General features: G+C 42.2%; 1 protein-coding gene across 2 annotated transcripts in view; it reads left to right on the top strand.

Moving 5' to 3' along the window:
- The window catches only part of COG3 (component of oligomeric golgi complex 3), an 88792-nt gene extending 75023 nt beyond the window's left edge, over window positions 1–13769 (top strand). For both annotated transcript variants that reach the window (XM_049852965.1, XM_049852963.1), the window contains one exon: window positions 11873–13769. In XM_049852965.1, coding sequence (XP_049708922.1) covers window positions 11873–11902 — 30 coding nt within the window. In that variant the 3' untranslated portion in view covers window positions 11903–13769. The remainder of the gene's footprint in view (window positions 1–11872) is intronic.
- Window positions 13770–16441: the final 2672 nt, after the last annotated feature.

The raw sequence follows: 16441 nt of genomic DNA, 5'->3' as shown, positions 1-16441 counted from the left end.
AGTGAATACCTCTCTCCCTCCCTGCAGCCCTCCTCCCTCTCGTAACCATCAAAGAATATTTTCTTCTCTGTTTAAACTGTTTTTCCAGTTCTTATAATAGTGGTCTTATATAATATTTGTACTTTTGGAATTGACTAATTTCACTCAGCATAATGTCTTTCAGATTTTTCCATTTTAGGAAGTGTTTCATGGATTCAACATTGTTCTTTATCGATGTGTAGTATTCCATAATTTGTTCATTCATCTGTTGATGGGCAGTTTGGTTGCTTCCAACTTTTTGCTACTGTAAACAGTGCTGCAGTAAACATGGGTGTGCATATATCTGTTTGTGTAAAGGCTCTTATTTCTCTAGGATACATTCCATGTAGTGGGATTGCTGGATCGCATGGTAGTTCTATTTCTAGCTTTTTAAGGAAGCACCAAATCGATTTCCAAAGTGTTTGTATCATTTTACCCTCCCACCAGCAGTGTGTAAGTGTTCCAGTCTCTCCACAACCTCTCCAACATTTATTATTATGTGTTTTTTGGATTAATGCAAGCCTTGTGGGAGTGAGACAGAATCTCACTGTAGTTTTGATTTGCATTTCTGTAATGGCTAATGATCGTGAACATTTCCTCATGTATCTGTTAGTGGCCTGAATGTGTTCTTCAGCGAAGTGCTTGTTCATATCCTTTGCCCATTTTTTAACTGGGTTATTTGTCTTTTTGTGGGTGAGTTTTAGCAGAATCATACAGATTTTAGAGATTAGGCGCTGATCGGAAATATCATAGCTAAAAACTTTTTCCCAGTCTGTAGGTAGCCTTTTTAGTCTTTTGGCGAAGTCTGTGGATGAGCATAGGTGTTTGATTTTTAGGAGCTCCCAGTTATCTGGTTTCTTTTTGGCATTTTTAGGAATGTTCTGTATTCTGTTCATGCCATGTATTAGGGCTCCTAACATTGTCCCTATTTTTTCTTCCATGATCTTTATTGTTTGAGACTTTATGTTTAGGTCTTTGATCCATTTTGTGTTAGTTTTTGTGCATGGTGTGAGGTGTGGGTCCTGTGTCATTTTTTTACAGATGGATATCCAGTTATGCCAGCACCATTTGCTAAAAAGACTGTCTTTTCCCCAATGAACTGATTTTGGGCCTTTGTCAAGTATCAAAAAAAAAAAAAATTTTTTTTTTTCCCCATATGTGGTTAGACTCATGTGTGGATTCTCAATTTTGTTCCATTGGTCTACGTGTCTGTTGTTGTACCAGTACTAGGCTGTTTTGAGTACTGTGGCCATATAATGGGTTCTAAAATCAGGTAGAGTGAGGCCTCCCACTTTGTTCTTCTTTTTTAGTAATGCTTTACTTATCCGGGGCGTCTTTCCCTTCCATATGAAGTTGTTGCTTTGTTTCTCCATCTCGTTAAAAAATGCATTAGAATTTGGATCGGAATTGCATTGTAGCTATATTTGGCTTTTGGCAGAATAGGCATTTTTACAATGTTAAGTGTTCCTATGCATGAGCAAGGTATGTTTTTCCACTTATGTAGGTCTCTTTTGGCTTCTTGCAGTAGTGCCTTGTAGTTTTCTTTGTATCGGTCTTTTACATGTCTGATAAGATTTGTTCCTAAGTATTTTATCTTCTTGGGGTCTACTGTAAATGGTATTGATTTCGTGATTTCCTCTTCGGTGTTCTTTTTGTTGGTGTAGAGGAATCCAACTGATTTTTTTATGTTTATCTTGTATCCTGATACTCTGCTGAACTCTTCAATTAGTTTCAGTAGTTTTTTTCCAGATTCTTTAGGGTTTTCTGTGTATAAGATCATGCCATCTGTAAATAGATATACTTTTACTTCTTCCTTACCAATTTTAATGCCCTTTATTTCTTTATCTAGCCTAATTGCTCTGGCTATCCAGCACTATGTTGAATAAGAATGGTGATAAGGGGCATCCGTGTCCGGTTCCCATTCTCAAGGGGAGCGCTTTCAGAGTCTCTCCATTTAGGATGATGTTGGCTGTTGGCTTTGTATAAATGCCCTTAATTATGTTGAATTTTCCTTCTGTTCTTATTTTGGTGAGAGTTTTTATCATGAATGGATGTTGGAGTTTGTCAAATGCCTTTTCTGCATCAATCGATAAGATCATTTGCTTCTTGTCTTTTGTTTTATTTATGTGATGGATTACATTGATTGTTTTTCTAATGTTGCACCATCCCTGCATACCTGGAATGAATCCCACTAGGTCATGGTGAATTAGTTTTTTGGTATGTTGTTGAATTCTGTTGGCTAGAATTTTGTTGAGGATTTTTTTATCTAAGTTCATGAGGGATATAGGTGTGTAATGTTCTCTTTTTATGGTGTCTTTACCTGGTTTTCATATCATGGATATGCTTTCTTCATAGAATGAGGTAGGGAGCATTCCATCGTTTTCTACGCTCTGAAATACCTTTAGTAGTACTGGTGTCAACTCTTCTCTGAACGTTTGGTAGAACTCTTCAGTGAAGCCGTCCGGGCCAGAACTTTGTTTTGTTGAGAGTTTTTAAATTGCCTTTTCAATCTCTTCTTTTGTTATGGGCTCATTTAGTTTTCCTACCTCTGTGTTAGTTCAGGTATGTAGCGTGTTTCTAGAAATTTATCTGTTTCTTCTAGGTTTTCAAATTTGTTAGAGTACAGGTTTTCGTAGAAATCCGATACGATTCTTTTCATTTCAGTCGGGTCTGTTGTTATATCGCCCATCTCATTTTTTTACCTGTCGTATTTTTCTTTTGTCGGTTTGGCCAATGGCTTATTAATTTTTTCAGAGAATCAGCTTTTGGTGTTGTTAACTCCTTCAATTGTTTTTCTGTTCTGTATTTCATTTATTTCTGATCTAATTTTTATTATTTGATTTCTTTTGGTGCCTGAGGGTTTCTTTTGTTGCTCTCTTTCTGTTTATTCAAGTTGTAAGTATGATTCTATGATTTTGGCCCTTTCTGCTTTTTGTACGTGTGCATTTATTGATATAAATTGACATCTGAACACTGCTTTAGCTGTGTCCCAAAGGTTCTGATGGGAAGTATTTTCATTCTTATTGGATTCTGTGAACTTATTTATTCCATCCTTCATGTATGTCTTTTATAACCCAGTTGTTTTTGAGCAGGGTGTTGTTCAGTTTCAAAGTGTTTGATTTCTTTTCCCTGCCTTGTGTGTTGCTAATTTCTACTTTTATGGCCTTATATAAGGTTAGAGAAAATGCTTTGTAATATTTTGGTTTTTTGGATTCTGTTAAGGCTTGCTTTATGACCTAATATGTGGTCTATTGTAGAGAATGTTCAATGTGTGCTGGAAAAGAAACTATGTTTGGCTGCTGCTGGGTGGAGTGTTCTGTGTATGTCTGCGAGGTCAAGTTAGTTGATTGTGGCATTTACATCTTCCCTGTCTTTACTGAGCTTCTTTCTGAATGTTCTATCCTTCACTGAAAGTGGCGTGTTGAAGTCTCATACTATTATTGTGGAGCCGTCTGTCTCACTTTTCAATGCTGTTAGGGTTTGTTTTATGTATCTTGCAGCCCTGTCATTGGGTGCATAAATATTTAATATGGTAATATCCTTCTGTATATTGTCCCTTTAAACATTATATAGTGTCTTTCCTTATTGTTCGTAGTGGATTTAATTTTAAAGTCTATTTTGTCAGAAATTAATATTGCCACTCCTGCTCTTGTTTGATTGTTGTTTGCTGGATATATTTTTTTCCCATCCTTTGAGTTTTAGTTTGTGTCTCTAAGTCTAAGGTGTGTCTCTTGTAGGCAGCATATAGACGGATCGTGTTTTTTAATGCATTCTACCACTCTGTCTCTTTATTGCTGCATTTAGTCCATTTACATTCAGCTTAATAATGGATAGGTATGAGTTTAGTGCTGTCATTTTGATGTCTCTTTTTGTGTGTTGTTGACAGTTTCTTTTTTGCTTTTAATTTTTTGTGCTGAGTAGTTTATTGTCTTTTCCTCTTATGTGTCATTGTTGATTTTGTTCTTGCTGAGTCTTTTTTTTTTTCTTGTATTTTATTTTGATGAGTAGGACTGTTAGTCTCGTTTGTGGTTAACTTAATATTTACCGCTATTTTTCTGAGTTTAAACCTAAATTTATCTTTATATCGCCTTGACTTCCTCTCCATATGAAAGATGTATGTTTTACATTTCTTAGTCCATCTTTATTGTTTCAGTGTCTTTTATGACATCGCTGTTTCCCTGTTTTGAGCGTTTTTTATCTTGATTTATTTTTGTGATTTCCCTACCTGGGTGACATCTGGTCACTCTGTCCTGTGTTTTAGTCTTGGGTTTATATCTGATATGATTGATTTTCTCACTGGGGAACTCCCTTTCGTATTTCTTGTAGTTTTGTTTTGGTTTTTACGAATTTGCTACTTTTGTTTATCTGGAAATGTCCTAATTTCGCCTTCATATTTGAGAGACAGTTTGGGTGGATATATTATTCTTGGCTAGCAACTTTTTTCCTCAGTGCTTTATATTAGTCATCCCATTGCCTTTTTGCTTGCATGGTTTCTGCTGAGTAGTCTGAATTTATTCTTATTGACTTCCTTTGTAGGTGACTTTCTGATTATCCCTAGCCACTCTCAAAATTCTCTCTTTATCTTTGGTTTTGGCAAGTTTGATTATAATATGTCTTGGTGACTTTTTAAAAAAATCTCCCTTTTGTGGAGTTCGATGAGCATCTTGGATAGGTATCTTCTCATCTTTCATGGTATTAGGGAAGTTTTCTGCCAACAAATGTTCAACAATTCTCTGTGTATTTTCTGTTATCCCTCTGTGTTCTGGTACTCCAGTCACTCGTAGGTTATTTTTCTTGATAGTGTCCTACATGATTCTTAGGGTTTCTTCATCTTTTTAAATTCTTTTATCTGATTTTTCCTCAAATATATTGGTTCTAAGTGTGGCCTGCACTTCTTCAGTTCTCCTCCTCTGACTTTCTTTTGAGTTGTTTAATTCTGTAATTTTATTGTTAATCTTCTGAATTTCTGATTGCTGTCTCTTTATGGATTCTTGCAGCTTATTAAATTTTTTGTTATATTCCTGAATAACCTTTTTAATTTCTTGAACTGCTTTATCTGTGTGTTCCTTGGCTTGTTTCGCATTTTGCCTGATCTCTTTCCTCATGTCTTGAAGAGTTCCGTATATTAATGTTTTGTATTCTGCATCTGGTAATTCCAGGAATACACCTTCATCTGGAAGATTCCTTGATTCTTTGTTTTGAGAGCTTGTTGAAGCGATTATGGCCTGCTTATTTATGTGATTTGATATTGACTCTTGTCTCCGAGCCATCTATAAGTTATTTTATTAGTTTATTTTATGTTTGCTTAGTGCATCCTAGCTTCTACTTTGTTTTGTTTTGATATGCCCAAATGGGCTGCATGAGTGAGCAAGCTTGATTATTTTCACCTTCGGAGCTCTAATGTCCTGTCACCAGATGGCTAGAGATGCTACCAGGCATATGAGCCTAGGAGTCCATTCACTTTTCTTGTATGGATTCAGCTCAGGTGTCCAGGTAGTTGGTCATCAAGTGTGTGGTACAGGCTCTGTCCTACAGTCTTAGAAGGGCAGGGGTGATTGGTGTAGGTACCGGTATCTTGTTCCAGTAGGGGAACATGCTCTGAGCAAGGCAGGGGGCTGATAACTGTCCCCTGAGTATCGATGAGGAGAGCATGTCCCTCTTCCCTAGAGTGCACATGTGGGTGGGTTCTGCAGACGGACCATGGGCACCTAGTGCTTTTGGTTGTAAGGACTGGGAGGTCCAAGTTATCCTTGGACCCTGTCTCGGGTAGCTAGGTGACATGGGTGGAGCCACCAGTCCTTAGCCCCCTGTTGTGGGTAGGTGAGGACCCTGTTTAATAGGCAAAGCAGTATCCAATATCAAACATCCACATCTCCACTGCACAGCTGAAAGAGTTTCAGTCTGCCAACAAGGGCCTATTCTCCTGAAATGGGCCCACACAGGTCCCTGCATTGGTGAACAAAGTCCGTGGACTGTTTGTCCCTGGACAGGAGCCGCTTCTTTCCTGAGCTCCCCAGTTTAGTGGAGCTGGCAGATTATCTTTTCCCCCAGTTGTGAATTTATTCCTTCTCAAAGGCTGGGAGAATGGCTCAGGGTGTGCAGCAGGCCCAGGGAAATCGACAGCCACTGAAGCTGGCTTGGGGGCTGAGGGCACGGTAAAATAAACACAAGTAGTTAGCTTTTGCTGAGAGTGCCATTCTTCTCTGGTTCCGGAGGTGTGAGTAGGTTGTGCGGCTGGCTGTCTGTCCCTGAGGAAACTGCTCCTAGAACGCTACTGCCAGCCTCCACCATGGTTGCTGTAGAGGTTGCTGCCTGAGGCTTCCCGGTGATTCAGGTCCAGCATTTCCTCATCACATCTGAACAGTCTCTCCCTCTTTCTGCTGCTCAGTCTGTCTGCTAGCCTTGCCCTTGGTGTTCAGGGCTTCTAGCTTGTCATATGTATAATCATTTCACTTGTTTTTTCGGGTTTTTGTTGTAAGAGGGATCACTGGGACTACTTTACCATCTTGGCCCCACTTCTGGAAATCCTCAATATTTTTGTTTTAAATATGCATAATGAAAGGACCAAATTTCAGATGGAAGAGGTGAGTTAGGGATTATAAGAGATATCAGAACTGTTTATTTCTTCGTCTTAAATTTAAAAAAAGACTGAATATAGAGCTCAGATTTTGTTTACTATCATTCATTTGTTCAATTCAGCCAGCAAATTTTTATTAATCACATACTATGTATTAAGGGAGCGCTGGTGGTACAGTGGTTAAGCATTGGGCTGTTAACCAGTTGTTGGCAGTTGGAATCCACCAGCTGCTCCTTGGAAACCCCATGGGGCAGTTCTGCTCTGCCTGATAGGGTCACTATGAGTTGGAATTGACTTGACAGCAACAGGTTTAGTTTTTTTTTCAGTTTTAGGAGGAAGGAGCCCTGATGGCATAGGGGGTAAAGCACTTGGGTGCTAACTGAGAGGTTATAGTTCAAACCTACTAGCTGCTTCACAGGAGAAAGAGATGGCAGTCTGCTTCCTTAAAGATTGCAGCCTTGTAAACCATGTCCTCTAGGGTTGCTGTGAGTTGAAATTGACTCAATGCAATGGGTTTGTTTTTTGGGCTTTGTATTAAGAAGAGTCCTGGGGTTGTGAAAATGGTTAAGTGTCTGCTGCTAACTGAAAGGTTGGGGCTTTGAGTCCACCCAGAGGCACCTTCAAGGAAAGTTTTGGCAGTGTACTTCCGAACAGTTAGCCACTGAAAACCCAGTGGAGAACAGTTCTGTTCTGAAACACATGGGGTCTCCATGAGTTGGAGTTGGCTTGATGGCAACTCTTTCCTCCCCACCCCGCCCCTATATGTATATTAGGAGTAGCATGCTGTGGAGGATATTTTATTTGTGATCTTTAGTTCAGTATTTCAGCAGTTGAGTTATGGTAAGTGATATAAGTTCTCCACTGTAATACAAGGTGGAATGTAATAGGCATCCTAAGAGAGGACAAACAGAATGCTTTATGGATGAGGGAGACTGGGGAAGATTTTCAAAGGAATAGGTAGTGACTAAATTAGATCTTAAGAATGAATGTGATTTTTAGCAGTTCAAAAGGTGTTTCAGCTAGGGATAGGCTGAGTGAAGCTCAGAGGTGGGAGAATGAGGGGCTTGTTCAGTTGGGCAAGAACATAAACCTGGGGTTGTAGGTTGGGTTTTCCAGAGCAAACATTGAGATAGATTTTCTAGGATATTTATTAAAGATCAATGCATGTGAAAGAAGGGGGAGGAAACAGGATTGGGCAGAGGAAGAAGCTGAACTGGGGTGTAGGCTGAAGAAAGCACCAGCCAATCTGTTAGCGAGCTCTGGTGTGCATATGGCCTGTTAGAGCAGCCTGTGCCATGCCGAGGGAGCCGGGTATTTGTCCCCTGCTTTGTCAGCCATGGACCTAGTTACCCTCTCGGAAGGCAGCTCTTTGCAGCTGAAGCAGACCTTACAGGAGCCGATGGCTGGAGCTGTCTGCTGACCACACTGCCTACAGCTGAGTGGCAAGTCCTCTCTTGAAGGGCCCTCTGGGTCATCTGTGTCTACCCCACCTGATTCGTGTGCTTGACTGCAGCGAGGCATCACCATCATCTTCTTATCCCTCGGTAACCTCTGATGTAGGTCTTGGTTTTTAAAAATCTTTTCTAATCCACGTAAGAAGTATGTTTTACATTGGAACTGAGTATACACACGTGCATTGATTCATTCATTCACACTTTTTTTCAAGTACCTACTGTGCGCCACTGTTCTGGATGCCGTAAGGCTTTGACTTTTGCCCTGAGTGAGATGAAACATTGTTGGAGGATTTGAGCGGAGAAGTGATTGATGATAATGGACTTCTGATAACATCACCCTGATTACTGGGTTGCGGGTAGACCAGAGGAATAAGCGTGGAAGCACGGAAACCAGTTAGGAGGCTGTCACAATGGTCCAGGAGAGGGGTTGCGGTTCTTAGACCAGGCTAGCAGTGGACTTCTGTGTGGTCTGATTTGGTGCAGAATTGACTGATAAATTGGTGTATGGTGTGAGAGAGGAATCAAAGATGGACTGCAGAGATTTGGGCCTGAAAGTGAAGGAATGATGCCATTTCCAGAGGTGAGAAAACCTCAGGAGTGAGTTTGGGAGGTGGGGGCGTAACCGGGAGTTCAGTTTTGGCTGTATTAAGTTTGACATGTCTTTTAGATGTCCAAGTGGACATTTTGAGAAGATATTTGGATAGATGAGATAGGCAATCAGGGAGCTAGCTGGGCTGAAGCGGTACAGGGTAAGTTGTGAGCATTTGGTGGTATTTAAAGCCATGAGGCTGGGGGAGATTACCAAGGGAGTAAACATAGACAAAGGTAAGAAGACTGACGACTGAGACCTGGGGTACTCCAACTGTAAGGAGTCAGATGAGGAGAAACCTGCAAAAGACACTGAGAAGGTGAATATCAAGATGTGGTTGTATCATGGAAACCAGGAGAAGGATGTGCTTTAAAGAGGAGTGATCAACTCCTCAGATGCGGCTGATAGAACAAGTGTGGTGGGGTTGACCGGCTGGGAGGTCTGTGGTGACTCTGAGTAGAGAACTTTGGAGAGAGTGGTAGGTTGCTGAAAGCCTGTTTGGGGTAACTAGGGAATTGGAAGAGAAGAACTGGAGACAGTGAAGGTAAGCCTTCTGAGGAGTTTTACCGTAATGGGGTGGAAAACAATGGGTGGCATCTGAGGGGGGAGGATTAGGATCACTTATTTTTCCCAGATATAATTCATATACCATGAACTCACCCTTTTAAAATATACAATTCAGTGCTTTTTTAGTATATTCCCAAAGCTGTGCAACCATCACCACTATCTAATTCCAGAACATTTTCATTAATCCAAAAAGGAACTTCCTATCTATTAGCCAATTCCCACTCCCCTCTCCCAGCAGCCCCTGGCAACCATTTAATCAGCCTTTTGCCTCTGTGGATTTGCCGATTCTGGACATTTCATATAAATGGATTAGATGATATATGATCCTTTGTGTCTGATTTCTTTCATTTACCATGTTTTCAAGGTTCATCCATGGTGTAGCGTGTATCTGTACTTCATTGTTTTTTATGTGGATAAGTGAGTCAATTTTTTTTTTTTTAAAAAAAGACTGCTGCAGTTCTAGGGTTGTACAGGCAAGATACTTTATTATAAAGTCATTTGAAATAATTATTTTCTGTGTGGTTATACCTCTAACTTGATATGAAGTTAGGTTTTTTATCAACATTTAGAGATTTTTTTCCCATTTTCATTTAATTTTGTTTTTGAATTATGTAAAGTATTTACATGGTTCCCAAATCAGAATTCTAGAAGAAAATAAATTTGAGAAAGTCTTGCTTCCATTTCCAGTTCCCTCCACCAGCCTTTTTTTCTCTCCCCTCCTGTAGGTAACTGTTTTTATTAGTTATTGGGCTATCCCCCCTCCCGTTTTTTTTTTAAAGATGGGAGAAAATACATGTTTGTATATTCATGAGGAAGATCCAAAGAAGGGGAAAATTGATGATGCTGAAAAGAGGTCCATGAGCAGAGAGAGGAGATGGAATTTCAGGAGCAGATGGAGGGGTGGAGCCTTCGCTAGGCACACGGGAGCTCAGTCCTGGGAAGAGGAGAGAAGGCCAAGTGCAGGAAGGCAGGTGGTGAATTGCTGGGACCTCATAGAGCTCCCAGCAGATGGCTTCAGCTCCTGAGTGAAGTTAAGAACCAGGGCGTCACTGAGAGTCAGGACGGGAGCAGCAGTAGAGATTGAAGGAAAAAGGCTCAGTTGAATTTAATGGTTATGAATTCAGGAGGGGCCATTCAGTTTAGCGTCTGATTTTTTCCCTCCAGTCACAGTTGCAGGACGCAGATGTGGCGCCAACGGAGAGCTGTGTTTCTTTGGGGGTGGTTTTGCCAGGATGGTACAAGGGAGAGCAGGTGTAAGGGAGTGTTCACAATGATTGGCTCAGGCTTCAGGCAGGTGGGGAGGAGCAGGCTGACGAGAGAGCTGAGGAGAGTGAGGGTAGGACCCTTGGATTGTAAGTCCTGGAGGAGGCAGAAGATTGTTGGAGTTCCATATGCAAAGGGTGAGCTGGAAAGCTAAGTGGTGGTGATTGGGTGAGGGCTTGGAAATGAGATTATGGGGGGTTGCAGGCTGCAGTTGTGGGTAATGTTAAGGTCTAGGCTATGCCCATGGGTGTGAGTGCCTGAGGTAGGGTGAAACATGGCATTATTGACAGAAAGGCTCCATAGAGAGGCCCAGGTGGGAAGGGTTATCTGTCTGGATGCTGAAATCATCAAGAATTGCTGCAGGAGGAGTGTTGGAAGAGTGAGTGAGGTCGTGTGCTCTGAGCTCTTCAAGAAGTGCAGGCTGGGGTGATGGCCACACGATTGGATTCAGGTTTTGTATTTTTGGCAGGAAAAACACAGAGGTGATTTTGAGTCCCTCTCACTGGCAATTGTGACGTATAAAAGAAATTTTGAGGGAGTTATTTTGATTACCAAAACAGTTTGTCTTTATAGAAGGGTCACTGCCAGGTTCACTTAGCTGCCAGTCTCCAGGGCCTGGTGGCAGATGTGAAGTGCAGGCTGCCATTCCCTCCATCTCATGTCGAATTTTTGGAGGTCCCTGCAGCCGGGCTTTGGTACTACGGGCCCCCTTTGCAGAGTGGCCAGGCTGCTGCTGCCACTCGGTTAGAGTTAGTGTGTGAGGCGAAATCCATTTGTCACGTCTGTTCTTGTGCATTTTAAAACATCACGTGAGAACTTTATCTTACACACTACTCTTTCCCAAACACACTGTGCATAGAAAAAGGTGGAATTTGTTATTCAGCTATATTTCGGTCACTGGTCAGGGTTTGTGTGCATTTTTTTCTGTCATCCTCCTTGGGTTGAAATGACCGAGGGTGCAGAGATGGTGACTGGGAGTGTCACTCTGCAGGGCCCCCACGGTGCTCAGTGCCCGTGGCTGCTTCAGCAGCAGCCCCACGTTGCTGGGTGCAGTTTGTGCTTTACAGCCACGTTTAAAAACCAAAAACGAAACCAGTTGCCGTCAAGTCAGCTCTAACTCAGAGTGACGCCATGCTCCATAGGGTTTTCATGGCTGTGATCTTTTAGAAGTCGATTGCCAGGCCTTTCTTCCAGTGTGCCTCAGGGTGGATTCAGACGAGCCAGCCTTTTGGGTAGTAGCTGAGTGCTTAACTATTTATATCACCCAGGGAATCCACAGCCATGTTTACTGGTCCCTTAATGACCTTAGACTTTTTCTGTCATTCTGTTTTTGAGGTCAAAACAACTTTCTTGGTTATGGTATTCCAAAGCAGACCCAACGTAACCTTTCACTTTGCCTTTCAGGTGAACCTGCTGCTGTCGGGTTCTAAATAAGCAGGCCAGTTGGCTGCATGTGTAAACGGTGTGTCCAGTAGGAGTGGCTGAGAAGTCTTGCCGCCTGCAGGACATTGAGGAATTGTATGTGGAAGTGTCCCTGAGAGCCACGCGAGTCTGCTGCTCAGTGCTGACTGCAGAGTGTTAAGAAGATTTATGTTTCCCCTTTAAAAACATCAAAATGCCAAAGACTAACTTCTGGGTGGTGGTAACTGCCTCATGTCAATGTTGACCAGAAATGGAAGTGTTTAGGAGGCAGTGACAGTGGGCTTGCAGGGAGATGGCTCTCACCAAAGGTGTGCAGTGAAAGCTGTTACAATAAGTAGTATTGTAATTCAAGCAGAAATGGACTTTACAGAAACACAGCTCGTTAGACAGCTTCTAAGGGTTGCTAAAGTGTGGAATATTGCAATACTTTTCACCACTAAGCATTCCACAGTGACTGTGTCTTTTTACTTCCAAACTGTTATTTCTACACTGTACTTAATGTAGTGTTTCTCCTATCATTTTGAATTTAGTTCAGATGCTTCTAAGAACACATTCTGCTTTCCTGGGAATTCAGGGTGTTGTCTTCTGTATGTGAGGTAGTTTAAAGACCCAAGGGCCTTGTAGAAGGTCCCGGAATCTTTACTCCTTGAATTGCTTAGGTGCAGAATGTTCAACAGGAGGGAGCTGCAGCCTCTTCTTCATAAAGAGAAATGTCCAGTATCTTTAATGAGAATCTCCATGGTACAATAGCCAGTGTTTGGGAGTGGAAAGTACCAATTAAGGTGTCTTAGACATGGCACAGAGAGAGAGGGGAGCTGGTGAATAGTGGATCTCATGAATGAAGGTGAGGGTTACCAGGTCCTGTGCACTGCCTTTGGCTTTAGCGCTTCTTTGACAAGGGAACACTTTCACGTCCGGTGTCTTCAGCTGGCTGTGCTGCGTCCCAGCATTTTGAATTTCCAGTCCTGTTAGAGCGGAATACATTTTCCTAACAAAGATAAGGATGATGAGAGCCAAATGCCTATACTGTCAGGGATCATAAAATAAATTATGCACATCTGTGACTTCCTACAAATACCCGTTTCCTGTTGGGGTTGGTTTTGCCTCCAGTGTTACAGTAAATGTAGCCTGCTTTTTGGTTCAAAAAGAAGTGTGAGTTGCTTCAACACTAGCCTCGCAGTGGGGCACTGCCAGGGGCTCAGGGTTGGGGCGGCGGGCCCAGTGGTGCGGTCAGTGCCTGTCACTTGCTCCACAGTGATGGGAGCAGCATGGTTCACACCCTCCAAAGGACTCTTTCCTGATGTGTAGATAGGTTACATGTCCGGTGTCTGTCATTCCTAACTGGTCACTTGTGCCTCAAGTCAGTTTCAGTTGGTGATGGATGTTACTTGATAGAGCTTATTACTCTCTATTTTGGGAAGCTAGAAGGTAAAAAGGGTCCATTTTCATTTTCTGAAATGAAATGAATAAATTACTTCTACTTACTGCTTTGAATACATGTTTAATGACAGACTGAAGTACCCAGTTTTGTGTATTATATGTACATTTGATTTTTAAATAGCCTTTCCAAAGAAATGAGGGCATGATTATTGTACAGTACTGTGACTGATTTAATCCGATGTACAGAGCAGAGAGTGTTCCTAAGGGCAGAAATATTTAATGGCACTTGTTCCTGTGTTTTGAACTCTTATTCCTGAGACACTCAAACACTTTACACAGTGCTAATAACTAAGTAGGAGATAGTGATCCAATTGTTTGCTAAATGATTATTTGTTTAAATCTGTACAGTTTCAAGCATTTACTTATACAAAGAGTGTACATACTTTAAAAAATTAATTTAAAATGCTTTATATTATTTGGCTAGAAATTGCTGTTTTCATAAATGAATTTTTTTAAAAAATAAAGATTTTTGCTTCCTAATTTGTCCTTATGGTCTGTTCTCTGTGCAGATCCTTTTTTTTTTTTTTTAATTGAAATTTTTACAGAGAAATTGTAGATTGATGTGCAATTGTAAGAAATACAGAGAGGTCACGTTTCCCCCAATGGTTACATTTTGCAAAATGGTAGTTTAATATCACAAGCTGGATATTGACATTGATACAATCCACCGTCTTACTCAGATTTTCCCACTTTTGCCTGTACTCTGTGAGTTCTTTTGTACAAGATGACTGTTGTGGAAAGACATTTTTGAAGCATCTTGATGCTTTATAATTTAAAAGACAATTTAAGTTTGGCTTTGTTTGCAAAACAGCCTATTTCCTGAAGTGACTGTATTGACGTTTAGTCTTGTAGTAGCAATACAAACAAATTTATATTTCCCCTCCAGGTGTAACAACCCCTGTGTCATTACATTCTCTTCTGCTATCATCTTACAAGCAAGAAAGAATAGTGCAGTTTTTCAAAAGTGGCCATTTGTGGAGACTGGCAAGTCCCAAATCCATGAGTTACATGTCATGGATTTGGGATCTCCTGACTTACGTGGTTGCAGGGGCTGATGAACTCCAAATCAGCCAGTCAGGTGGCAGACTGCTGGCTCATGGGGCTACAGGAACTGGTGAATCTCAAAATCTGCAGGTCAGGTGGCAGGCTGCTGGCTCACGTCCTAAAATCTGGAGGTCAGATGATGAGTTGGATGCAGGATCCAGAGTGAGAGTGAGCCTTGCCGGAACATCCATTTATATACTGGAGGCACACCACTCCCCCAAGGAAACTCCCTTTTCAACTGCTTGGCTGTTCATAGCAGATCTCACCATGGAAGTGTTTACATTATAGCAGATGTCATCATGGAGGTGATTACATTATGGAAGAGCAGTCAGTCCAGTGTCTGCCAAACCACTGGGAATCATAGCCTCGCCAAGTTGACACATACCATTAACCATCACACCTCCTCTGCATTGCCAATGCCACTGCCCTGGGTAAGGCCCTCATTGTTTTCTCCTGGAATATTGCAATATTTACAACAGGATGCCAGTCTTATTAAGAACTCTCCCCTACCCCTGATCCTAGAATATGGAAATTTCAACTTTTGATGGCACCCAGGGATGTCTCAAATAGGCCGCTGCCTGTCTGTCCAGGCTCATCTTCCACTGCTTTTCCTCTCTGTTAGGGTTCTTGAGTGCAAGTAACAACACTGTCTAACTTGAATAGGAAAGGACTTTGTTGAAAGGTTATGGGGAACTCATGGGACAATCCAGAGGCTGGAGAACCAGAGTTAAGAGCAGGTGCATTTTTCTTCAAAGCAGAAAGAGCGGTCCAGTCTGCCGCCATGCTGTGTCAGGGTCCTGGGCTGCCATCACCGCAACTGCTTTCTCCTTGGCTGGCCTTGCTCCCCATGGGGTGGGGCCAGAGGGAGTGCTTGACTGCATTTCCACTGAGTGCTGGAGCGAGGAAGAGAAGGATCATTTCCTGTGCCAGTTATCAGTGTATTCCCTCTCAGTTCCAAATCTGCACTTATTTTGCCCAGCTTTGTGATTTTGTAGCTAGACCCTGGAAACATTTCTCCTTAGCAAAAAAAAAAAAAAAACCCTTGCCATCGAGTCGATTCTGATCCATAGGGACCATGTAGGACAGAGCAGAACTGCCCCATAGGATTTCCAGGGGGCTGCTGGTGTATTCGAACTTTCAACCTTTGGGTTAGCAGCCAAAAGCTTAGCCGCTGCACCTTAGCCAGCTGGTGTAATGGCGGACTTTGCTGATAGAGGGTGCCAGAGGCACATTGCAAGGCATAGTGGAAGGGTGAGAGGTCTCTTTCTGGTCTCTTCTACATTGTTGCTGTCAGCAGAGCATGGGAGCTCTTGTGGCACTCATTCTCCAGCAAGTTTTTCTAGCATCAAGTAAGTAGCTTCTTGTGAGCCACTTCTGCTACTACAATAGTCGTTGATGCCAGCTTATTGCCCTGCAGCAAAGTAACTGCTGTGTTCTACCTGATCCCACCAACAACCAACAAAGGTGGGAGAATCGATGAAAGTGATGTGGTGACAGCCTGCCTCAGCCAGTCCCACTGCTCCCATCTCACCTCAGGTGCTCAGTTGTCAGGGTTCAGGGTGATGCTGAGACATTCAATGAAGATGGTAGCAGGCAGTGCATGACTAGCAGAGGAGAAGGGCCACTGAGTGGTATACAGTGGCCCTGGGCACAGTAGGGAATGACTGAACCAGAGGGAGAGAGTCTTCTTTACTGGTCCTGGAGTCCTTGGGTGTTGCAAATGGTCAGTGTGTTCAGCTGCTAAGCAAAAGGTTGGAGATTTGGGTCCACCCAGAGATGCCTCAGAAGCAAGGCCTAGAGATCTGAAAAATTAGCCATTGAAAATCCTACGGAGCACACAGTTCTACTCTGATACACAGAGGGTTGCCATGAGTTGCAGTTGACTGGACAGTAACTGGCTTTGGTCTTTATACTGGTCTTGGTTTTGGCTGGAGTTGAGGTGGTCCTGGGAATTTTGTGAGTGTCTCAAAGATGTATAAAAGTCACATGGTAGGGGTCTGCCCAACTGCTAAATCCCCCATTTCTGGAAGCCCCCTTCCCCTTGCTCAGATGTCAGCTGGGAGCCAT

The sequence above is a fragment of the Elephas maximus genome, chromosome 14, assembly GCF_024166365.1.
Source record: "Elephas maximus indicus isolate mEleMax1 chromosome 14, mEleMax1 primary haplotype, whole genome shotgun sequence".
Lineage (NCBI taxonomy): Eukaryota > Metazoa > Chordata > Mammalia > Proboscidea > Elephantidae > Elephas > Elephas maximus.
This window is presented reverse-complemented; position numbering and strand designations above follow the sequence as displayed.